Raw genomic sequence first — 18,048 nt, 5'->3', positions numbered from 1 at the left:
GGAAAAAGGCGGGAGAGCGGGAAAGAGATTTTTACACAAATTACACTGCCGGGCCGGAGACTTACTTAAACAGTAAGTAAAATAATTTCATTACCGTCTGTTCAGATCGTTTTGATAGGTCAATCCTGATCTACATATAGAGCCACTTTCATATTTATGTGAGGTGAAAGGCAAAATAAGTGCCTCAAGAATTATTTTTTCAAGCTATTCAAGGCATTGTCGTGGTCTTGCACAGTTTGCAGCAACAATGCCCCCAAAAAAGGCCAGGAGTAAGAGTCAGACCAAGTCCAAGCCGAAGTCAGTCAAGAAATCAGGTAGGGTACTTTAAAGTTTAATTATGTGTGCAGTTTTTTAATAGAAATATTCTGCAGACCACGTAAGGGGGAGGGCGCCATCTGAAAGTGCCGTGATTTGGATTTGGGTCTAAAATATGAAGAGATGTGGGCATTCCCGAACTTCCCAACCTAACAGCCACCGACACAGGGGGTTTCAAGGGGAGAGTAAAAGTGATCTGGTTACAAGGGGGCACCGGGCACCCTGTTTTAACCCATAAACTTGTTCAATATTTTGCAGATTTGATTTTTTTTTTTAAATTATAATTTGATTTGCAATCAGTTTTAGTGGTGTGATGTGCAGCACTGCAGCAAAAAATATTAGAGTACATTTGTGTGCAGGACGAGCGAAATTTAAATTTTACCCAATTAGGGACTGAATGAAGACATTTCAGCGATTGTTAAGATTCCCGCGTTTAATTCCGATGTGCGTTTTTCATACCCTCAGGCATATTTCGCTTTGGTCCCTCACCCTAACCCTGGCCCTAACCCTAACCCTAACCCTAACCTAGGGCAGGGTTAGGGACCAAAGCGAAATATGCCTGAGGGTATGAAAAACGCACATCGGAATTAAACGCGGGAATCTTAACAATCGCCAACATTTCTTGTTCATTTTATTATTGTGGGGATTAAATCGTTTTTTGTTTAATTCTACTTTTTATACACTTACCTGCACCTCTATTCATTTTCAGGATGTTCTTGCACAGATGATAACATGTCTGCAGAAGTCGGTTTCCATGATTTTTCTGCTACAGAAATCTCTCAGATGCGTCAAAATCTTTTGTCTTGGTATGACAAGAAAAAGCGTGACCTGCCCTGGAGAAATGTACGGTTTAAAAACACGTTGACTTTTTTGTCTTCTGGTGGACTAATAATATTAGTTTTATGTTCCAATTCAATCGTGGTATCCCTTCTTCATATAAATGTGCCATTATTATTTTCCTGCTGTAGGCATTCTTTCAATGTAACCTTAGCACGGTAAATTTTATAATGAAGAGATTCATTGAAGGTTGTCAGAATTAGATTATATGACGTCAATGATTTTTTAAGATAATATGTTTTATCAAAGTTTCATTTTTATTTCACAGTTTTAAGTGAAACCATGTTTCTTCTCTGAAAAACATTTATGGCAGCAGTATTATGAAATGGGGAGAATATACACTCAGCATTTATTTCATTGTTCGAACACTTTTTTAATTTCTTTCTTTGTAGCCTATAATGTGCAATCAGGCATCACACTCACTCTGTATTGACATTGTTTATAGTATTATATTTCTCTATGCTTACTGTATATTATCTAATCCTCAGATAACAACAGAGGATGTTAATCAGCGTGCATATGCTGTGTGGGTTTCAGAAATAATGCTGCAGCAGACACGAGTTGCCACAGTTATCAACTACTACAACAGATGGATGAAGGTAAGGGAACAAATTCCAAGAAGGCAGAGGTTGTTGGTGGCTCTGCTTCATGTTCAGATTGCAAGTCAAAATTCTGGGATAAATTCCTCCTTGAAAATAGGTTAATGCCTGAACAATGTATGTTTTATTTTACCAATTTTTTGTGGAGATTTTTTTACACTGATTACACATTCAATTTTGTTTTAGTTTGACTTTGGTTGTTATTGTGATTGCACACGGACAACTGTATGTTTAGCTTGGTATCTGTGGTCCTTAGGAGGGCTGTGTAAAATTGTCTGTTGCGTTTATTAAAAAAAGGCTTGTGCATTACTTTGACTACTTTCTTTTCTTCTTTGCGTTCCTCCGCTACATCTCAGTTGTAGTCGACTGCTGGTTCTTCAGCCTGCCCTGCAGTGCCACTGATTTTTACGTACATGATCGTTTTTCCTACTTCGTAGGGCCGCTTTTGCTATCTGGCAACCACATTCCAATTTCGAAGGTTCTCTTTGTTTTTTATATGCTGCCGACTAGAGTATCTTTTTTTCAGTTTTTAGTTGAATTTTGTGTTTGTGGCAGCCAAAGCCTACTCTTATCGATTTTAGAACCACATAGTAGGGATCTTTAACATTCACAACTTGCATATATGGGATCCCCGGAATTTTTCACCCTTATCTGAGAAGGCTAGGTGTTAGGTCTTACCTGCCCTAAGATCAGGGGTGTGGCTGAAAGACATGTAAGAAAGAACCGGGAGAACAGTAGAAAGAGTCAAAAGTAAAGGGGAGAGGTCAGAGGTGGGGGAGGGTGGGGGGAGTGGAGTTGAAAGCAGGTGACAGAACAGGACTAGAGATCAGGGGAGGGGAAAGGAAAAAATTAGGATGAAGAAAATTTTTCATCACTGTCAGGATTCTAACCCAGGACATACTGAATAAGAGGCGAACATTGTACCTCAAGATCATAGGAGCCCCTTTTTTTCTTTGACTGCTGTAACCTTAAATACTTGAACTTTTTATTCTTTTTCAGAAATGGCCTACAATTCAAGCTTTAGCTTCAGCTGACAGCGAGGTAAGGGCTATGCAGAATTCTTCCTTGAATATGAAATACAGTGGTCTCCGCTTAAGAACTGCTGTTTCCATGAACAGAAATTTTATTTATTATTCTTTTGTTCCGTGTAATTTGCGTCCCTTAGAACCTGTCTAAAGATAGAAATCAATGGCAGAATTTGTTGTGAGCAGGGAGCAATATAGACCTTTCAGGGTGGCCAGGGAAGTCGTAAATGTTTTTTCTGTCGGATAAGTCGGATTTTTGTGGGAAAAATTTTGTTCCGATGGAAATGGTTGGATAAACGTCGCCAATAAAAGGATATTTGTGGAAATCTGTAAATTGCCTCGCTGTAAAACCCGGGAAAATACATAAAAGTTATCAAATATCTGAAAACCAAATTGGATAACGTCCGTAAGTTCATTTTTGCTGGTCACAATTGTGATATTCATTCGGCTTTGCCTGGTCTGAGAGTACGTTTCATGCTGACAGGCGGCTATGGCAGCAAGCGAAAGTGTATGTGTCATGTGATACCGAGGCTCGATCGGGAAATTCGAGATCTACTTTCGCTTTCATTACCACCCTAAAATTTGCCGGTAATAGTTTGATAACGCAACGTAATGTACATTATAACATGCAGTTTGTTCATTAGAAACGCTGTGTCGCCATGGCCATGAAAATAAATCTATATTCGTCACTGTGGTGTTGCTTGTGTAAAAAGAAAAAGTTATACAAGCGTCTGGTCGGGCTCGCTATCTTGACCGGTCAGTGAACCTGCACGTCCGTATCACATGATAAGGCATCGTGTGAGTAGGCCTACCGGTGAATGTTGGGGTCTCCGAAATTCATTCTAAGCCTGGGCGCTGCGAAGTATAGGACTCCGGAATTGCGGGATTATTGATTTTTTGTAAAAGATTATTAGATACACTTGGGGGAGGGGGGGGGGGTTTGAAGGCAACACCAGGGGAAAAAACTGAACTTGGTAGCAAAATTTAAGCCTTAGCATTTAGAATTTTGATTGGTATTAGAAGGAAAGACCCATACAACCCGACATGCATTATAAACGACAAAGAGGGAAACGCCATTCTCGGCAAAAATGCAATTAAGAAAAGATGGGAAAATTACTTCCAAGAACTGCTCAACCCAGACGCTTGCCACGGACAACAAGTAGAGTTCCAACCATCATATGGAGATCAAACAGAACCACCAATACTTCCCAGTGAAATAGAAAATGCACTCAAGACCAGCCCCAAGAACAAAGCCCCAGGACCAGATGACATCACAGCGGAAGCCATAAGAGCTTGTGGAAACACTGGTATACTGTGGCCGAGGCGAATTTTCAACAGAGCCTGGGAACAAAGAAAATGCACAGAAGACTGGCAGAAAGCCATAGCGGTACCATTATGGAAAAAAAAAGGGCAACAAACGCGACTGCACATTAAGCCACTCAGGAAAAATGTATGCAAAGATACTAGAGCAGCGCTTAAGACCTGTTGTAGAGAGAAATCTGAGCAAAGCTCAGTTTGGTTTCTGAAAGGGAAGAGGATGCACGAAGGCCGTATTCGCATTACGACATATGCGAGAAAACAATCGAACACAACAAAGCATCCAACATCGTCTTTATAGACCAGGAGAAGGTTTTGACAGAGTAAACCATGCAAAACTTTGGAAGACACTCGAAAAGTATGGCGTCAGAGGACAAATGTTAGATAATGTCAGAGCTCTATGTTCCAACAGCAGAAGCTCAGTAAGAACGAACGAAGGCAATGCAGACTGGTTCAAAGTAAGATCTGGAGTACGACAGGGATGCGTTCTTATCTATCTCCCCTCCTGTGTATAATATATATGGACACAATAACGCAAGAAGCAAACGAAAGCCCAGAAAGCCTAAATGAATTTCTGTTCGCAGACGACCAATGTCTTATTCATCATGACCAACAAAGCCTCCAAAATCACACTACCGAACTCAACATCACCTGTGAGAATTTAACATGAAAATAAACACATCAAAAACAGAAGTTATGAAAGTGAGCCGAAACCATAGTCCCCTGAACATCTATGTCAATAGTAAACAACTGAAACAGGTGAAGGAGTTTGAATATCTTGGCAGCACTTTTTCTGAAAACGGGTCCATAGACAGAGAAATAGAAATGCGAACTCAAAAAGCCAACTCTGTCATCTACCAGCTCTCACCCCTCCTATCTCATCCAAACATCTCCATGGACATAAAGAGACAGCTTATCATCTCAATATTCATACCAACATTATGTTATCAGTGCCAGACCTGGACCTTAAGCAAAACCCATGAAAGCAAAATCACCACATGCGAAATGAAATGTCTCCGCAAAACCCTTAACATCACAAGACGAGACAGGCAGAGAAATGAAGAAGTAAGAGCAGCTATCGGCACTGAGTCCTGCCTGCGTTACATAGAAAGACAGAGGATAAAATAGTGTGGCCACCTGTTACGCATGTCACCTGACCAGCCAGCCTCGAGAGCCTACAACACCAAACACTCAGGCTATAAAGGAAGAGGAAGACCACGCAAAAGGTGGATTGAGGGTGTCAAGGAAACCCTAAGAAAACATAACATCACAACTGAAAAAGCTGCGGAGCTGGCCTACCATAGAAAACTGTTTCTCCCCTCGATGCTTAACGGCAACAGAGGATGAAAAAGTAAAAGTAAAGTAAGTATAACATAGCTGCCACTTTCCCGCTAAATAGCGGAAACTCCGCTTCATCTAGCTTTTCCTGTTACTTTCCTCCTTCCCCCGCTGGACCGCTCTCGGTCGCAAATTGCGATACTTTTTTACACGCGGAAAACACCGAACCGGGAGAGAGACGAAAACGCAGCTTGGGCATGTCCGCCCATAGCTTTCTACTTCCGTTCTTCTAGGCCTAGCGTTAGTTTCACTTTGTTTATTGTGGAGCAACAAAGTGTCGATCGGGCATCGGGACGTTGGCGCGCCGAGTTGTCATTGAAAACGGCGGAAATTCGAGAGAAATTGATGCAGAATACAAAAATAAAAGGTGCTCGGCTTGCTGCACTTTGCGTTTGGTGCGATAAAGAAATCGCGGCGCGCGGCGCTCCTGTACAATTGCGGTCCCATTTGTTAACATGACGGCTATTGTGGCTGTTGAAGTTGAAGTGAATCTAGATCTAGATAATCTATCTCTAGATATAATCTAGATTTACTCATATTTAGATTTCTAGATCTAGATTAGATAGCCTAGGCTTCCCATACTTTTAATTCAGGTTAGATCTACACTCTACAGAGGGACTACTAAGTTATGTGCAAACGGGGCCGCAATTGTACAGGAGTGCTCAGTACAGCGGCAAAGGTGTTGTCTCCTTGATCCAATACTGCGCGCGCTCTACATTGATGTACAAGTTTAAAGTGAAAGAAATCTTTTTATAAGACACCAGCTTGCAACAAACACTGGATTTTTAGTCACCAAGTCCAAACTGTCAAATTGACTCAAATGCTTGTTAGTCTACTTAGTGCCTTCGTTGGGGTTTTTTGGTTGTTGTTTTTTTTCAAATACATTTTAATTCAGTTGCCTATGGTTAACAAATATGACAGTTTTCCCTTCCAAAACCATAGGCTAGATTTTCCAGTATATATTGTCTCTGGATCTCACTGGTTTTACTCCATCCTTCGGAGAGCGCGTGTCCGCCTTCGCATGAATTTTCTCCTTTTTTTGAAATTCCTGAGTGGCAGCTATGGTATTAGAATCTAGAGCTCTCTGCAAAGCACGTGTTGGTACAGGCCTTGTGTGGAATCGGGACCCATCATAGGCCTACCTTGTAAGGTTTGCGTTTCATTGGATGGGTGATAATCGAGGCGAGCTTATATCGATCTTAAATCGATCTTAAAATCATATGGCTTGATCTTCCTGACTTTGTGAAAAGAAGAAACTTTTGTGAACTCAGTCACAATGCAGAGTGTGAGTCGTGAGTGACTAAGTTGGTTGGTGAAAATGACAGCATCTAGATTCTTTGTCTATGACCATGGAAAAACTCAGCAAGATAGTCTTTGAAGTGTAGAAGATTGACAGCACTTGGGATACTGAAACCTAGGCCAAAGACAGACTTTTTTCTTGTGATATTTGTGGCTATATGTGTAGACTAGATTAAGAGAGATCTAGACTAGATCCAGTATCATGGGAAAGTGCTACTTCATCAACACTGAGTGGTTGTCTAACCCTAAATATTCAGAATGATTGATGGAATACCCAAAATGACGAAAGCAAGTTAAGATGTAAGTTTTGTTCCCAGGTGTATATATTAGTCCTTCAGGTGCAGTCTTTGAACACTCACATGGTATCTCAAAAGCACATGAAAGTCCAAGCCAGCCAGTGTGGTGCCAAATCTATTCTTAGCTTTACCAAGAACAGAACAAGTGTTTATGAGCGATACTGAAAGGAGCACCAACAATAACCACAGCAGTTGTTGACTTGAGTCTTCTCTATCGTGAGATGTTTTCAGACTCTAAAATAGCTGAGTTTTCAATGTAGTCGCACAAAACTTGGCTACCTTGGAACTTTTGGGATCGCGCCTGTGATCCAGTCAGTTATCCTAAGATGTGTACGAAATAACCCCTTCTAAGTGATTCTCTGTGACGAAAGCCTTAAAATTGACAATGGCAAGAAACAACTTGACTTATGGTAGTAGGGTTGTTTTTGATGTGGTAGGATTTTTAGGAGTAAGATTTCCCTGGCCACCCTGCCTTTCTGAGCCAACCTCTCTCTCTTTCTACGCATGTCAGTGTCACCAATGAGTCGCCATAGAATAAGATAGGGAAGCCAACAGGTTGGAGAGGAGCTGAGTTATGTTCCTTGAAACCACTGTGTTTATTAATGAAAAATTATAAAGGCAAATACCGAAATATTTCATGATTCATGGTATTCAGTAAAATCGTAGTGTATAGAGATGAAAATGCAGATTACTATGAAGTTATTATATTTAGCTTCGCTATGATTTTTTCAAAGAGATAAAGTCGGCGGTTGCCCCATCACTCATTGCTGCTTCCCCACCAGTAGGGGCACCACTAGATATACTTCAATTTTTCCGAAGGATTGTATCTCTACTCTACTTTTTGTCATTTTTTCGCTCTTTTTCATACTTGCCTGTTGACTGAGGGTCTGGTATAGCCAATTATTCACAACATAGGGTTCTATTTTCGGAATGACATTTGCATCGTGTAGTAATAGAAGGGCCTTACTCTCATTTAAACTTCACTTTTGAAGCATTTGAAAACTACATATATTTCCGCACAGAGTGTGAATGATGCCTGGGCTGGTTTGGGCTACTACTCAAGAGGACAGCGTTTGTTGGATGGTGCTAAGAAGGTATGTGAGAATTTATTAGAATTTATTAATTTTGAATATATTAGCTGTACTTTAGCTCAGAGCTTTTTGCACTGCCTACTTCTTTGTGTGAATGTGCAAAAGAGATTAAGGAATACCCATTTGTTTCAAATAACTTGTGTAATGATTTGCTATTGTATTGTCTTGTGATGGAAATTATTAGTGCTTCAACAGTTTGTTATTTTCAAAAGCTGTTTGAAGTGTTGTTCCTGTTACCATGCATGATTAATATTTTGTCTTTATTTTCATGCGTTATAAACTAACACTGTCTTAGAAGCATGCTATGTTTGAACTTTTAACTTGTATAGTAATATACTTCAAGTACTTTTCCCTTCACAGGTTGTTGAGGAATTGGATTCTCAGGTACCCCAAACAGCTCAGGATTTGGAAAAGCAGTTGCCAGGTGTGGGGCGTTACACAGCAGGGGCCATTGCGTCCATTGCATTTGGCCAGGTATGAGTACCTTGTATTCAAATCTTTGCTGTGTCATTACTCTTTTGTCTGTAGATGAAGTGCTGTCTTTTCTGTTTGCCGATTTGTGTGCATACCCTTGGGATATTGCTGTTGCGGAGGGGCCTGGAAAATATGGCGTTTGGGTTATGTAGGTTGTCATATTTACTGTGAACATTTACTGCTTACATCCTGGAGACTAATGGGAAATTTTACTCCTGTTCTATCTGGAGTTGTCGTTTTCTGTCTACTTTCTTGTGTCAGAGAGAGATTTATTTCTAACAAGGAAAGGAAAGGGAATGAAATTCATCCTTACAAGGCGAGAGTGATGATCGAATTTAGGGTGTTTAATTCATCATGTCAAGATCTTTGGACAGAAATTTTTCAGTTAACTAAATCTACATTAGCTAAAAGCATTGTTTGCTTTATGTGTAATTTTTAGTTGCTGAAGCTCCGAGTCGACACATTTGTTTTACCCTCATATTTCATTTATTATATTCTAAAAAATGTGTCATAGTGAACATATTTCTGTTTGTTTAGGATAAAACTAAATTTCTCACTCAGTTAACTGTACCATTATTTTTCTTATTGTTTTCCTTGTATCCAAAGTTTTTTTCTTTTCAAACTCGAATAGGCAACTGGCCTCGTAGATGGTAATGTCATACGAGTCTTGTCGCGTCTTCGCATGATTGGCGGGAACATCAAGCAACCAAATGTGGTGGATGCATTTTGGTGAGCTTTTGCAATAAGCAAACTCATTGTCTAGATTATTTTTTCTAGAGTCACTTTGTTACTTCTATAAATTTCAGTTCTCACTTGTTTGTTATAGTCATAATAGCAATTGAAGTAAAAATGTTTGTATTGATCTCTTGTTTTTTATTACTGTAATGGTTGTGTGCATTGGTGTAAGATATTATTCTTTGTTGGTATCAGGAACAAAGGAATTCAAATGATTGAATTTGTTCTTCAAGAATAGCTTTACACTTATGTTGTCAAAAATGTGTTCCCTACTCTCTTTGCTCATACCTCAATTTCATCACCAAAGTTTGAAATGTGGTGAGTTTAAAGTTCAGATTATTTGGTCTGTTAACGTGTAGCAAACTGACGAATGCTGTAGGTTTTTTTTCCCCAATTTGAGTACTACAGTCAAACCCTGATAAACGAGTAGCAGACAATTACATTTACAACTCCAGCTGAACTTTAAGTAAGTTCAAATTAATTGAAAGTTTCTGCCAGATTAGAAGCTAGGTTAGATTATGTGTCAAAGACCCTGTAGATGTATATTTTTGAAACTTGATACTCGTTAGTGGTGGGGCCACCTCAGAACTTTTACATAGTATTGTGAGACCTCACAATATAGAAACTTCAGGGGTGCCCCCAGCCTTTTGGTCGTGGGGCTGATGTCTTGGAATGCGAAATATTTTGCTCACAGGCCAAGATGACGCAGTTCTTTTGAAGTTTCTTCAGGCGATTTTAAGAATTTCGTTCTAAATTTTTAAAAATATATATTGGTCAAAGCTTAAAAATAATAGCATTTTCCTAATCAGCACAAATCGGAGACAAATGGTAGAAATAGGCCAGACTGGCAGAGACTGTGGGAAAGAGATTATCAAGCTGCCACTGAGTGAGTGCCATGTGTAGTGTGTACCTCTGACGACCAATTCACTGGCCAGATAACAGGGCAAATTTACATTAGTTTAACAGAGACTATACAACTCACACAGTTGGCAGAGATGGTGTCAAGGATCAAATTATAATGTGTATCAGTGTTTCTTTTCGTACATTGGCAAAACCTGACGCAAAGTAGGGCTGGCAGTATAATGAGGTTTGACTGTACTTCTTTTGTTGTTTCTATCATTGATGAATATTTTATATTACAACAATATAATTTGTTGTCAATGTAACAGGATAACACTTATTGTTTGTGTGTGTGTATCTCGGGTGCTTTTTGTAGTCAATCCTGTTTGTACCCTGTATGTTTTCTACATCTCCCCACCCTCAGAGATTTAATCATTTTGGTCCAAGGCCAATATTCTAGTTACCCCTCACTTGGACATAACTTCTCTTTCTGCAGTGGAACCTGGTCTGTTTTGCTACAAACCTTGACATTTTAGTAGTGTCTGAAAGAATCGTCTTTTTAAAAAAATTCATGTTTTTTTTTTTTAGAATAAGAATACACCGCTGTAACATTTGTTTTAAAATTTGATTCTACTTAGGTCTCTTGCAAACAAATTGGTGGACCCGGATAGGCCTGGCGACTTCAACCAATCTATGATGGAGCTTGGGGCAACAGTTTGCACCCCAACGACCCCTGCATGTGAGCAGTGCCCTGTGAAATCCCTTTGTCGAGCGTACTCAAAGGCAAGGAACTTGAGAGTTTTGGATAATGTTATGTACTTCTTATCTCTGACCTCTTGTTGGAAGCCCATTTGTTGCTAGATTAATGAATTTGAGAGTGAAAGTATGATTGAATATACATTCATTTTGATACAGGTAACCAAAGATAGTACATAACAAGGTGGGCCACTCAGCCAAAAAAGTGTCTGCAGGAAGTTCGCTCTTTGCTGCAGTCTGTTTTGAAGCTCTCTTTCGTTTTTCCAGAAGAAGAATAGGAATAGCACCTCTTTGCCTGCGCAGATCGACTGCAGTTCATCAGCAGTTCGGGTTCGTTCAGTGTAGAGTTTTAGTTTTAAAAAATTTTAATGACCTCTCGCCTTTCATTCTAAAGTCAAATTAAACGAAGAAAACAATCACCCTTTCCTCCGGAAGAGGTTTTTTGTCAGCGTAACCATTAAAAAAAAGTGTTCTTCCGAAATTTATTCAAAAACTTGCTAGTTTCACTTTCATTTTTTAAACTCAAGTAGGGTAACTCTGTTCGCAAAAGGTGCGCATTTGTGAAGAGGGCGCCACCGAATTTTGAGGACACTTTTTTAATTGGCTCAAAGAGAGAACTGGCCCCTCTTGTTATGTAGACTCTTTGAGGTAACTAACTATTGGCTCTTTGTTTGTATATGTACAGTCTAATTTATTCCCTTCCCTAGATCAGTAAGTTTATACTGAATAAATTCTGTTCATTTTTCTAATTAGTTTCTTCTATGAAAATAATTTTCTTATACTTTCGCGTTTTCTATGTAGGTAGAGAGACTGAAGAAGTCGTCCTCTTTGAAACTTTGTACCTCTCCCAAGGTGAAGGATGAGAAACCAGCTCTTGTTGATATTGAATGTTGTGAGTAAACTCGTTTTTAGTTTTTGTGAGGGGGGAGGGGGTGTCGAATCAGGGATGCCATTTTTCTGTAGTTTTAAGGCTATTTTGGTTATTTTTTCACTAAAAGGACACACAAATATTATTCTAAGTATTTGTTTTCTATTTAACCTCCATAATAGTTGTGTCTATTAACTGTTCTTTTGTTTGCAAATGCAGCTTTGTAAATTTTCAGTTATGCTCACTGAATCCCAGTGATATCCCTGAAAATTGTTAATGACAATATTGTTTTCAAATTAGTTAGAGTGACTTTTAGTTAGTTTTATTTATATAGCGTGGGCTATTTTGCATGTGGTACTTTTTCAGCGATATTATGCTGTCTTCTTTGGCGTGGCTGTGACAATATGTCATTACTGAAGTATCCTTTCCCTCTGTAGGTTTGAATGAGAAAACTATGGGCATAATTCAAGTGCAATGTTTACTATTTAGTATTGTCAGAAGAATAGACGAAGTTATGCTACTATTTTTGATGACCTTATGTTTTTTTTGTGTTCAGTGGTGCCTGACTGCAAGCTATGTCTTCCTGCTGGTGAGCCGTGGAAGAAAGAGTATGTGATATGATACCTTTCCTTTTATTTATTTGACCATAAAAGAGCAGTTATAAAATTAGACTGATGCTTAAAAAACTTTTCATTTTAAAATTATGAACTTTATATTGTGACTTTATGTTATGGTACTGTGTAGAGTACAGAGACATTAAGAAGTGTAGATTATAGGTGCGGGTAAGCTGAGTGCATTCTCATGGTGTGGATGATCTTCTTGAGAGTTTAAGCACAATGGTTTAAATTATTGCCAAAATTATTCTATGAGCTACAATTGAAAAAAACATAAACAACTGGTTTCTTTCTTCCTTGAATGTTTTGTCACTTATGAAAAATTATTCACAAATTGATCTTACGAAGGTGCTTTCTTTGAAATCTTTTGCTTCGGTGCATCGAATATTAACTCACTTCAGACGGGTCACACAACAGTTGCGTGACCCCCGCCGCGACGCTCGCGACGGGTCTCACAAGCCCTGCGTGACCAACTTTGGAATTTTTTTTTCGCTCTACAAATCACGCACGAATCGCGAGACCCGCCTCGTACTCTTGTTTGGCCAAGCCTGAGCTACTTAGACTTCGTTTCGTATCTCTGGGGCCGGTAGTTTTTAAGTTATTGAAGGTGAAGGACAGTGACCCCAACTGGGGTTGAACAGACCGGAACTCGAGCTTTGTTTTTTTCTATACAGCTGATAGTAATCCGACAGTCGCGTCGTAGTAACGGTCGAAGAAGTCGCATGAAAAAGAATCACATAATTTCGCCGTTTTCTATACTTCTGTGCGTTTTACTAGTTCTAGTGTCTCAGAATATGATATGTCTAATAGTTAGGATCCTGGATATGTACCCGAACACGGCCTGAGTCGTAGTTCTAGGGCTAGATCTAGCACTAGTACCGGTGTTGTTTTTCGCGCAACTAAATCACAACGACGTGCCGTACATCTGTCTCATGTAATTCAGTGTATGGGTCTGAATCAATGCACAGACCAGCTTTTATATTTTCACCAAACACTCGCAAATGTATACAAATCAAACCAGAACATTTGAACTTTTATTTTTGTTGTTGCAGTGAATTTCATTCTACTTGTCACGTCTCTGGAAATTTTTCGGAAAATCAAATTCATGCCAATGTTAAAAAAATCATACAAATTAAAGTATTAGACTTAGACAACTTTAGTTTTTTGTATAAGATTAAGCTTGAATGTTACTTTACTGTGTCAAAAAATGATTACAATAGGGTAATTCTGAGAGTTGTGGTGATTTATTGAAATACCCCCAAAAACGCCAGTCTTCAACGCTTGTGACTGATGAAAGGGCCCAGTCGCAAGTGAGTTAAACAAACTTGCTGATGTGAAAAAAATTGAAAAGTGAGTATGTGGAGCTGTTGAATGAATTGAGGAGTGTCATATTGCTCTAAAGAAAGCTCATCAAAGTAAACAATGGAACTAAAATTGATTATATTGGGTTGGATTTGGAGGAAGGAATAGTGGATCTGAATGAGAACATAAAAGTGAAAAGATAAAGCTGTCAATGGTCAATAGAGGTAACTTTCAAGTAAATATTAGACTACCTTTTGTATGTTCCATGTATTCCACTTCATTAAAAAGAATTTTACACTCCTCCTTTCCTGGTGTATCCTCAGTGTCATTAATTTCCTTACAAATATGAGCATTTTAGGGTGAATGTTCAATGGGAATATCTGCCTTAAAAGTGTGGTTGGAATGTTGGGTTCGTGGTAGATACAATCTTTTCTGTGGGTCCCCTGTATGACTAAGGCACCAAAATCATGTAAACAGTTCAGTTTCAATTTTATGGGTTCTGTGAACAGGTGGTGTTTTGTTGGTTTTAATGGAAAAAAGCGTGCGAGATTTTTCCTTCTGTGGTGGGGCCTTTGTCAGTGAATGGAAGATCCACAGTATTGTCTCTGCGTCATGCAATAAGGGTGGCACAGGCTTTTTGAGGCACACTGTTTCTTTGTTTTTGTTATGACTCTAATGACAACCACAGAATGGAAGCTGATATAGTTTGCTACAAAAGTACAGTATCAAGATTAATGTCTCTATGGGACTGTTAACACCTCCTCTGCGACCAACTAGAATACTCACCTCCTGACTTCAGGTCCAGTCACTTGAGTTGACTTAGAAGAACCGTGTCAACTTTTCTTAAACCTAATCCATGTTTTCTATACATTCGTTAAGCACTCATTTTTTGTTTATTTGTGAGGCATATGTTGCAATCAAAACTACTCCATTTGTAGAGATTTGTGTGGTTTAAATTATAAACACAGGCAACAGCCCTGGTTCTTGCTGGTCTGTTAGTCAAAGGACAGATGGACACTTACGTGTTAAAAAGGTCCATTTTGAACCGTATGCCTGTTGTTGTGGGTGTACAAAGCAACGTATTAATCTAAAAGACACACTGGTTATCTTCTCTTCCATGTTCGAACCATGTTTCTTTTTAGATGTCGGTTCTGGCTCACTCTTTACTATTGATGTCTTTTTTCAAGGGTCAACTTTCTTCAGTTCTGCCACCTACCCTAGACTGCCTAGGCTATGGGGTGGGCTATTTTTTTGTCTTTCACAAATCACAGTTTTGAAAAAAATTGATCAGTTTTGATTATGAGTTTGAGACACCCATTTAGCTTATGCATGTTTCTAAAAAGTTTCCCTTTTGTTTTTCTTCCTAATTTTTACATATTTTAATTTTGTTCTTTCAGATTAGGTGTCACGAATTTTCCCCGCAAACCAAAGAAAGGCTCTGTTAGACAAGAGACTCTGAATGTGGTGCTACTTTGTAATAAAACAAACTCAGACTCTACACAGCAATACCTGATTTGTAAAAGACCAAAGAAAGGTGAGTTACCGTGGTATGGTCATCTTAGACTAGAAAGGCTGATTTTGAGATAAAGAGAAGAAATAGATTAGGAAAATCAACTACTTTTGTACGATTGTGATTAGTTTAATTAATGTTGACTGTCTGAAGCCATATTATATCTCTAAGAAGCTTAGTGCCCCTAGAAGTAGGGCTAGTGAACTTTGTTCTTAGTCTTAATTAGCCTGCTCTCAGGTTGAATTTAGAGCACATCTTTCCTCAATCTTTGCATTGTTTATTGGATACAAGCATACATCATTGTCACTATGTGGACTTAGTCTTTTTTAAGTAATTAAATGGCTTTTATAGAAGCAGTTGATGTACCGTAATGGAAAAGTGTCCATGTTTTGATGAATCCATTTGAAAGAATTGTACTTTGAGTGGGCCAGTATTCATGAAATAATTCATATCTTATTTTATTGTGAAGAATCTAGAGCCACCAGGGAGTAAGTGCTATAGAAGTGATCTTTATTTTTATTATTATTCATAGTGTGGTAGTCAAAGATCTAATGAACAGATCGTATCATATGATTAACCCTTAAAACCCTATACTGCTGGTAACCGCTTACGCCGTATTTTTCTATACCGCTGGCCAACTTTATCGTTTAATTCCCAGTGCTAGAAACAGGGGATGTAACTCCAGATGACTTTGTCGCGAGCAGAAAGTACCGATAATGTCATGAGAGCAGTTCTACACTGAAAGTTTGGAAATTTTGCGAGTTTTTAAGAAAAATTAGTCACTTTTCGCTGCCAGGCCCTTCAGGCGGCAAAATTTTTTACATTTTTTATCCTGAACCAGACCCCTATAATGATCTCCCAGTCGCATATATAGATAAATATGACCGTTGAAGACGACTGCAATGTTCAGCATAACATCGATGATGATTTTGACGATAGTGGAATTGGCAGGGGATCACCACTAAAGCTACCAGAGGCTAGATCTACGGCTAGGTCTAATGATACTTTGACTGAAGTGGAGTCGGGGATCACACACAAGACTTAACTCATAGAGTTGGTCCTAAAAACCAGTGTTTTAACCTTTTCCCCTTTTGTTCAGACTGTGCATTCATATATAAATAACATTTTCAAACTTCAGTAAAATCTAACAACAATTAAAGACACAGTAAACAAAACAATGAACCAACCTAATTTTTTCTAGTATCTCAATTTTTATTCAGGATTCTAGGGAGGTATGAAAAAAAAAGAATTCAGGGTTTTAAGGGTTGATTAGCCATGAGAATTTAACTGTCTGTTACTGCACACCTTCGACAACTTTTACTTTCACACATTTGCATCATGAACATGGTCTGTCAGAATAAAAATGAAAGACATTTACTGTAGAACATGAATATAGCGGCACCTGCTATAGCGGGACCATCCCTACAGCGGGATCTTGTTCCTATGTAAACCCAATTATTTATGCTTGGATATAGCGGGGCAAAAAAAGTCCCCATCTCGGATACAGCGAGAGAGATCAAGCAAGCTCTAGCTGGGGAGTGGGGGGCTGTGGGCGGGTTCCAAACAGGCAGTCAGCTGTGCGCGTTGTGATTGGTTAGTCCAGTGATGAGTGAGGTGGGGCAGGCGGTAGGCTTAGAGAGAGATGGAGAGACGCGTTACGTGAACCACTCCAAAAGTGATGTAGATCTATACAGTAGAACATGACTATAGCGGCACCGCTGCAGCGGGACCTCTCCAGAATCCCCCTTTTTATCTATTTAAATTCAATTACCTAGTTCGGGTTTAACGGAGCAAGGAAAGGCCCGAACTTGGATACAGCGGGAGAGACCAAGCGAGGTCTAGCTGCTGGGAAGGAGTTTTTTTTTGGGGGGGGGGGGGGGGCTGTTGGCAGGTTCCAAACAGACAGTTAGCGGTGCGGCGTTGGGATAGAAGTGATGTGTCATAGCCTAGAAGCTCAATACCGTATAAGAGCGTATAGGCCATAGCCCTAGGCTAGGCCAAAAAGTAAAAAAAGAGGAGAGCATGTAGTGTGTGATTCCTGATTCATTGAATTGCGATCGTTGATGCTCAGGCATACGCACGCATCCACTTCACCAGTTCTACTGCAGGCCAACCGGTACCGGGTACGATAACGATAGGACTGCACAAGCAACAAACCGAGGAAAAGATGGCTTCCAACAAAGACTAAAGGAAATGCTTCTCACTCGAATTAAAGGTCGAGATAATCAAAGAAATTAACAAGAAAAGGAAGACTAATATACCCCTTTGCATTCCTATAGCGGGAACTTGCCTACAGCGGGATTTTTCTTCAGGAACCAAAAATCCCGCTATAGCCGTGTTCTACTGTATTGTTTTTGGAATTTGCCCAGAGCATTGAAGTTTTGCTCAGAATCTTCTTTTGATAGCAAAATTTCAATTTTTCAGGTTTGTTGGCTGGTCTTTGGGAATTTCCAAATCAGATAGACGAAAATGGTAGACAAGACGTAATCCCTTTTGTGGCAAGCTTGTTGAACATGTCTCAGGAAAATATCCAAGGCCTGCAGCTTCTTGGTGGGGTAAGTTTAACTTTTTGCTTTTCTATTATTAGTTCTACTCTGTTCAGTTGATGGTTGCTGGGAGCTCTTTTGTAGCCTTTTGATTTTAAAAAATATTTTTTTTAGAGTTGCTGTTGTGCCAGTCTGATTTTATTAAAATGTGGGTTGTTTGAGAGTTCTTTTTTTTCCCCTCTGTAGTTTGTCTTGCCCTTTCTTGGAATTAAATGACAGTTGGTGCCAATGTGCTTCTGTTTATTATTAACAAGTCAGTGAATGCCATTAACTGGTTTGGATTATG

At 39.3% G+C, this 18,048-nt stretch overlaps 1 protein-coding gene across 1 annotated transcript in view; it reads left to right on the top strand.

The window, feature by feature from the left end:
• Nucleotides 1-213: 213 nt before the first annotated feature.
• Nucleotides 214-18,048, top strand: part of LOC101859959 (adenine DNA glycosylase) — a 29,902-nt gene continuing 12,067 nt past the window's right edge. Inside the window, exons 1-12 of the mRNA XM_005105635.3 lie at nucleotides 214-314; nucleotides 1,025-1,158; nucleotides 1,641-1,751; nucleotides 2,751-2,792; nucleotides 8,049-8,120; nucleotides 8,478-8,591; nucleotides 9,223-9,320; nucleotides 10,805-10,949; nucleotides 11,724-11,814; nucleotides 12,347-12,398; nucleotides 15,104-15,240; nucleotides 17,641-17,771. Coding sequence (XP_005105692.1) covers nucleotides 248-314; nucleotides 1,025-1,158; nucleotides 1,641-1,751; nucleotides 2,751-2,792; nucleotides 8,049-8,120; nucleotides 8,478-8,591; nucleotides 9,223-9,320; nucleotides 10,805-10,949; nucleotides 11,724-11,814; nucleotides 12,347-12,398; nucleotides 15,104-15,240; nucleotides 17,641-17,771 — 1,194 coding nt within the window. The 5' untranslated portion in view covers nucleotides 214-247. The remainder of the gene's footprint in view (nucleotides 315-1,024; nucleotides 1,159-1,640; nucleotides 1,752-2,750; nucleotides 2,793-8,048; nucleotides 8,121-8,477; nucleotides 8,592-9,222; nucleotides 9,321-10,804; nucleotides 10,950-11,723; nucleotides 11,815-12,346; nucleotides 12,399-15,103; nucleotides 15,241-17,640; nucleotides 17,772-18,048) is intronic.

This window comes from Aplysia californica, unplaced genomic scaffold, assembly GCF_000002075.1.
Source record: "Aplysia californica isolate F4 #8 unplaced genomic scaffold, AplCal3.0 scaffold00482, whole genome shotgun sequence".
NCBI classification, from domain to species: Eukaryota; Metazoa; Mollusca; class Gastropoda; order Aplysiida; family Aplysiidae; genus Aplysia; species Aplysia californica.
Note: the sequence above shows the minus strand (reverse complement) of the source record. Positions and strands in the feature narration are given on the sequence as shown.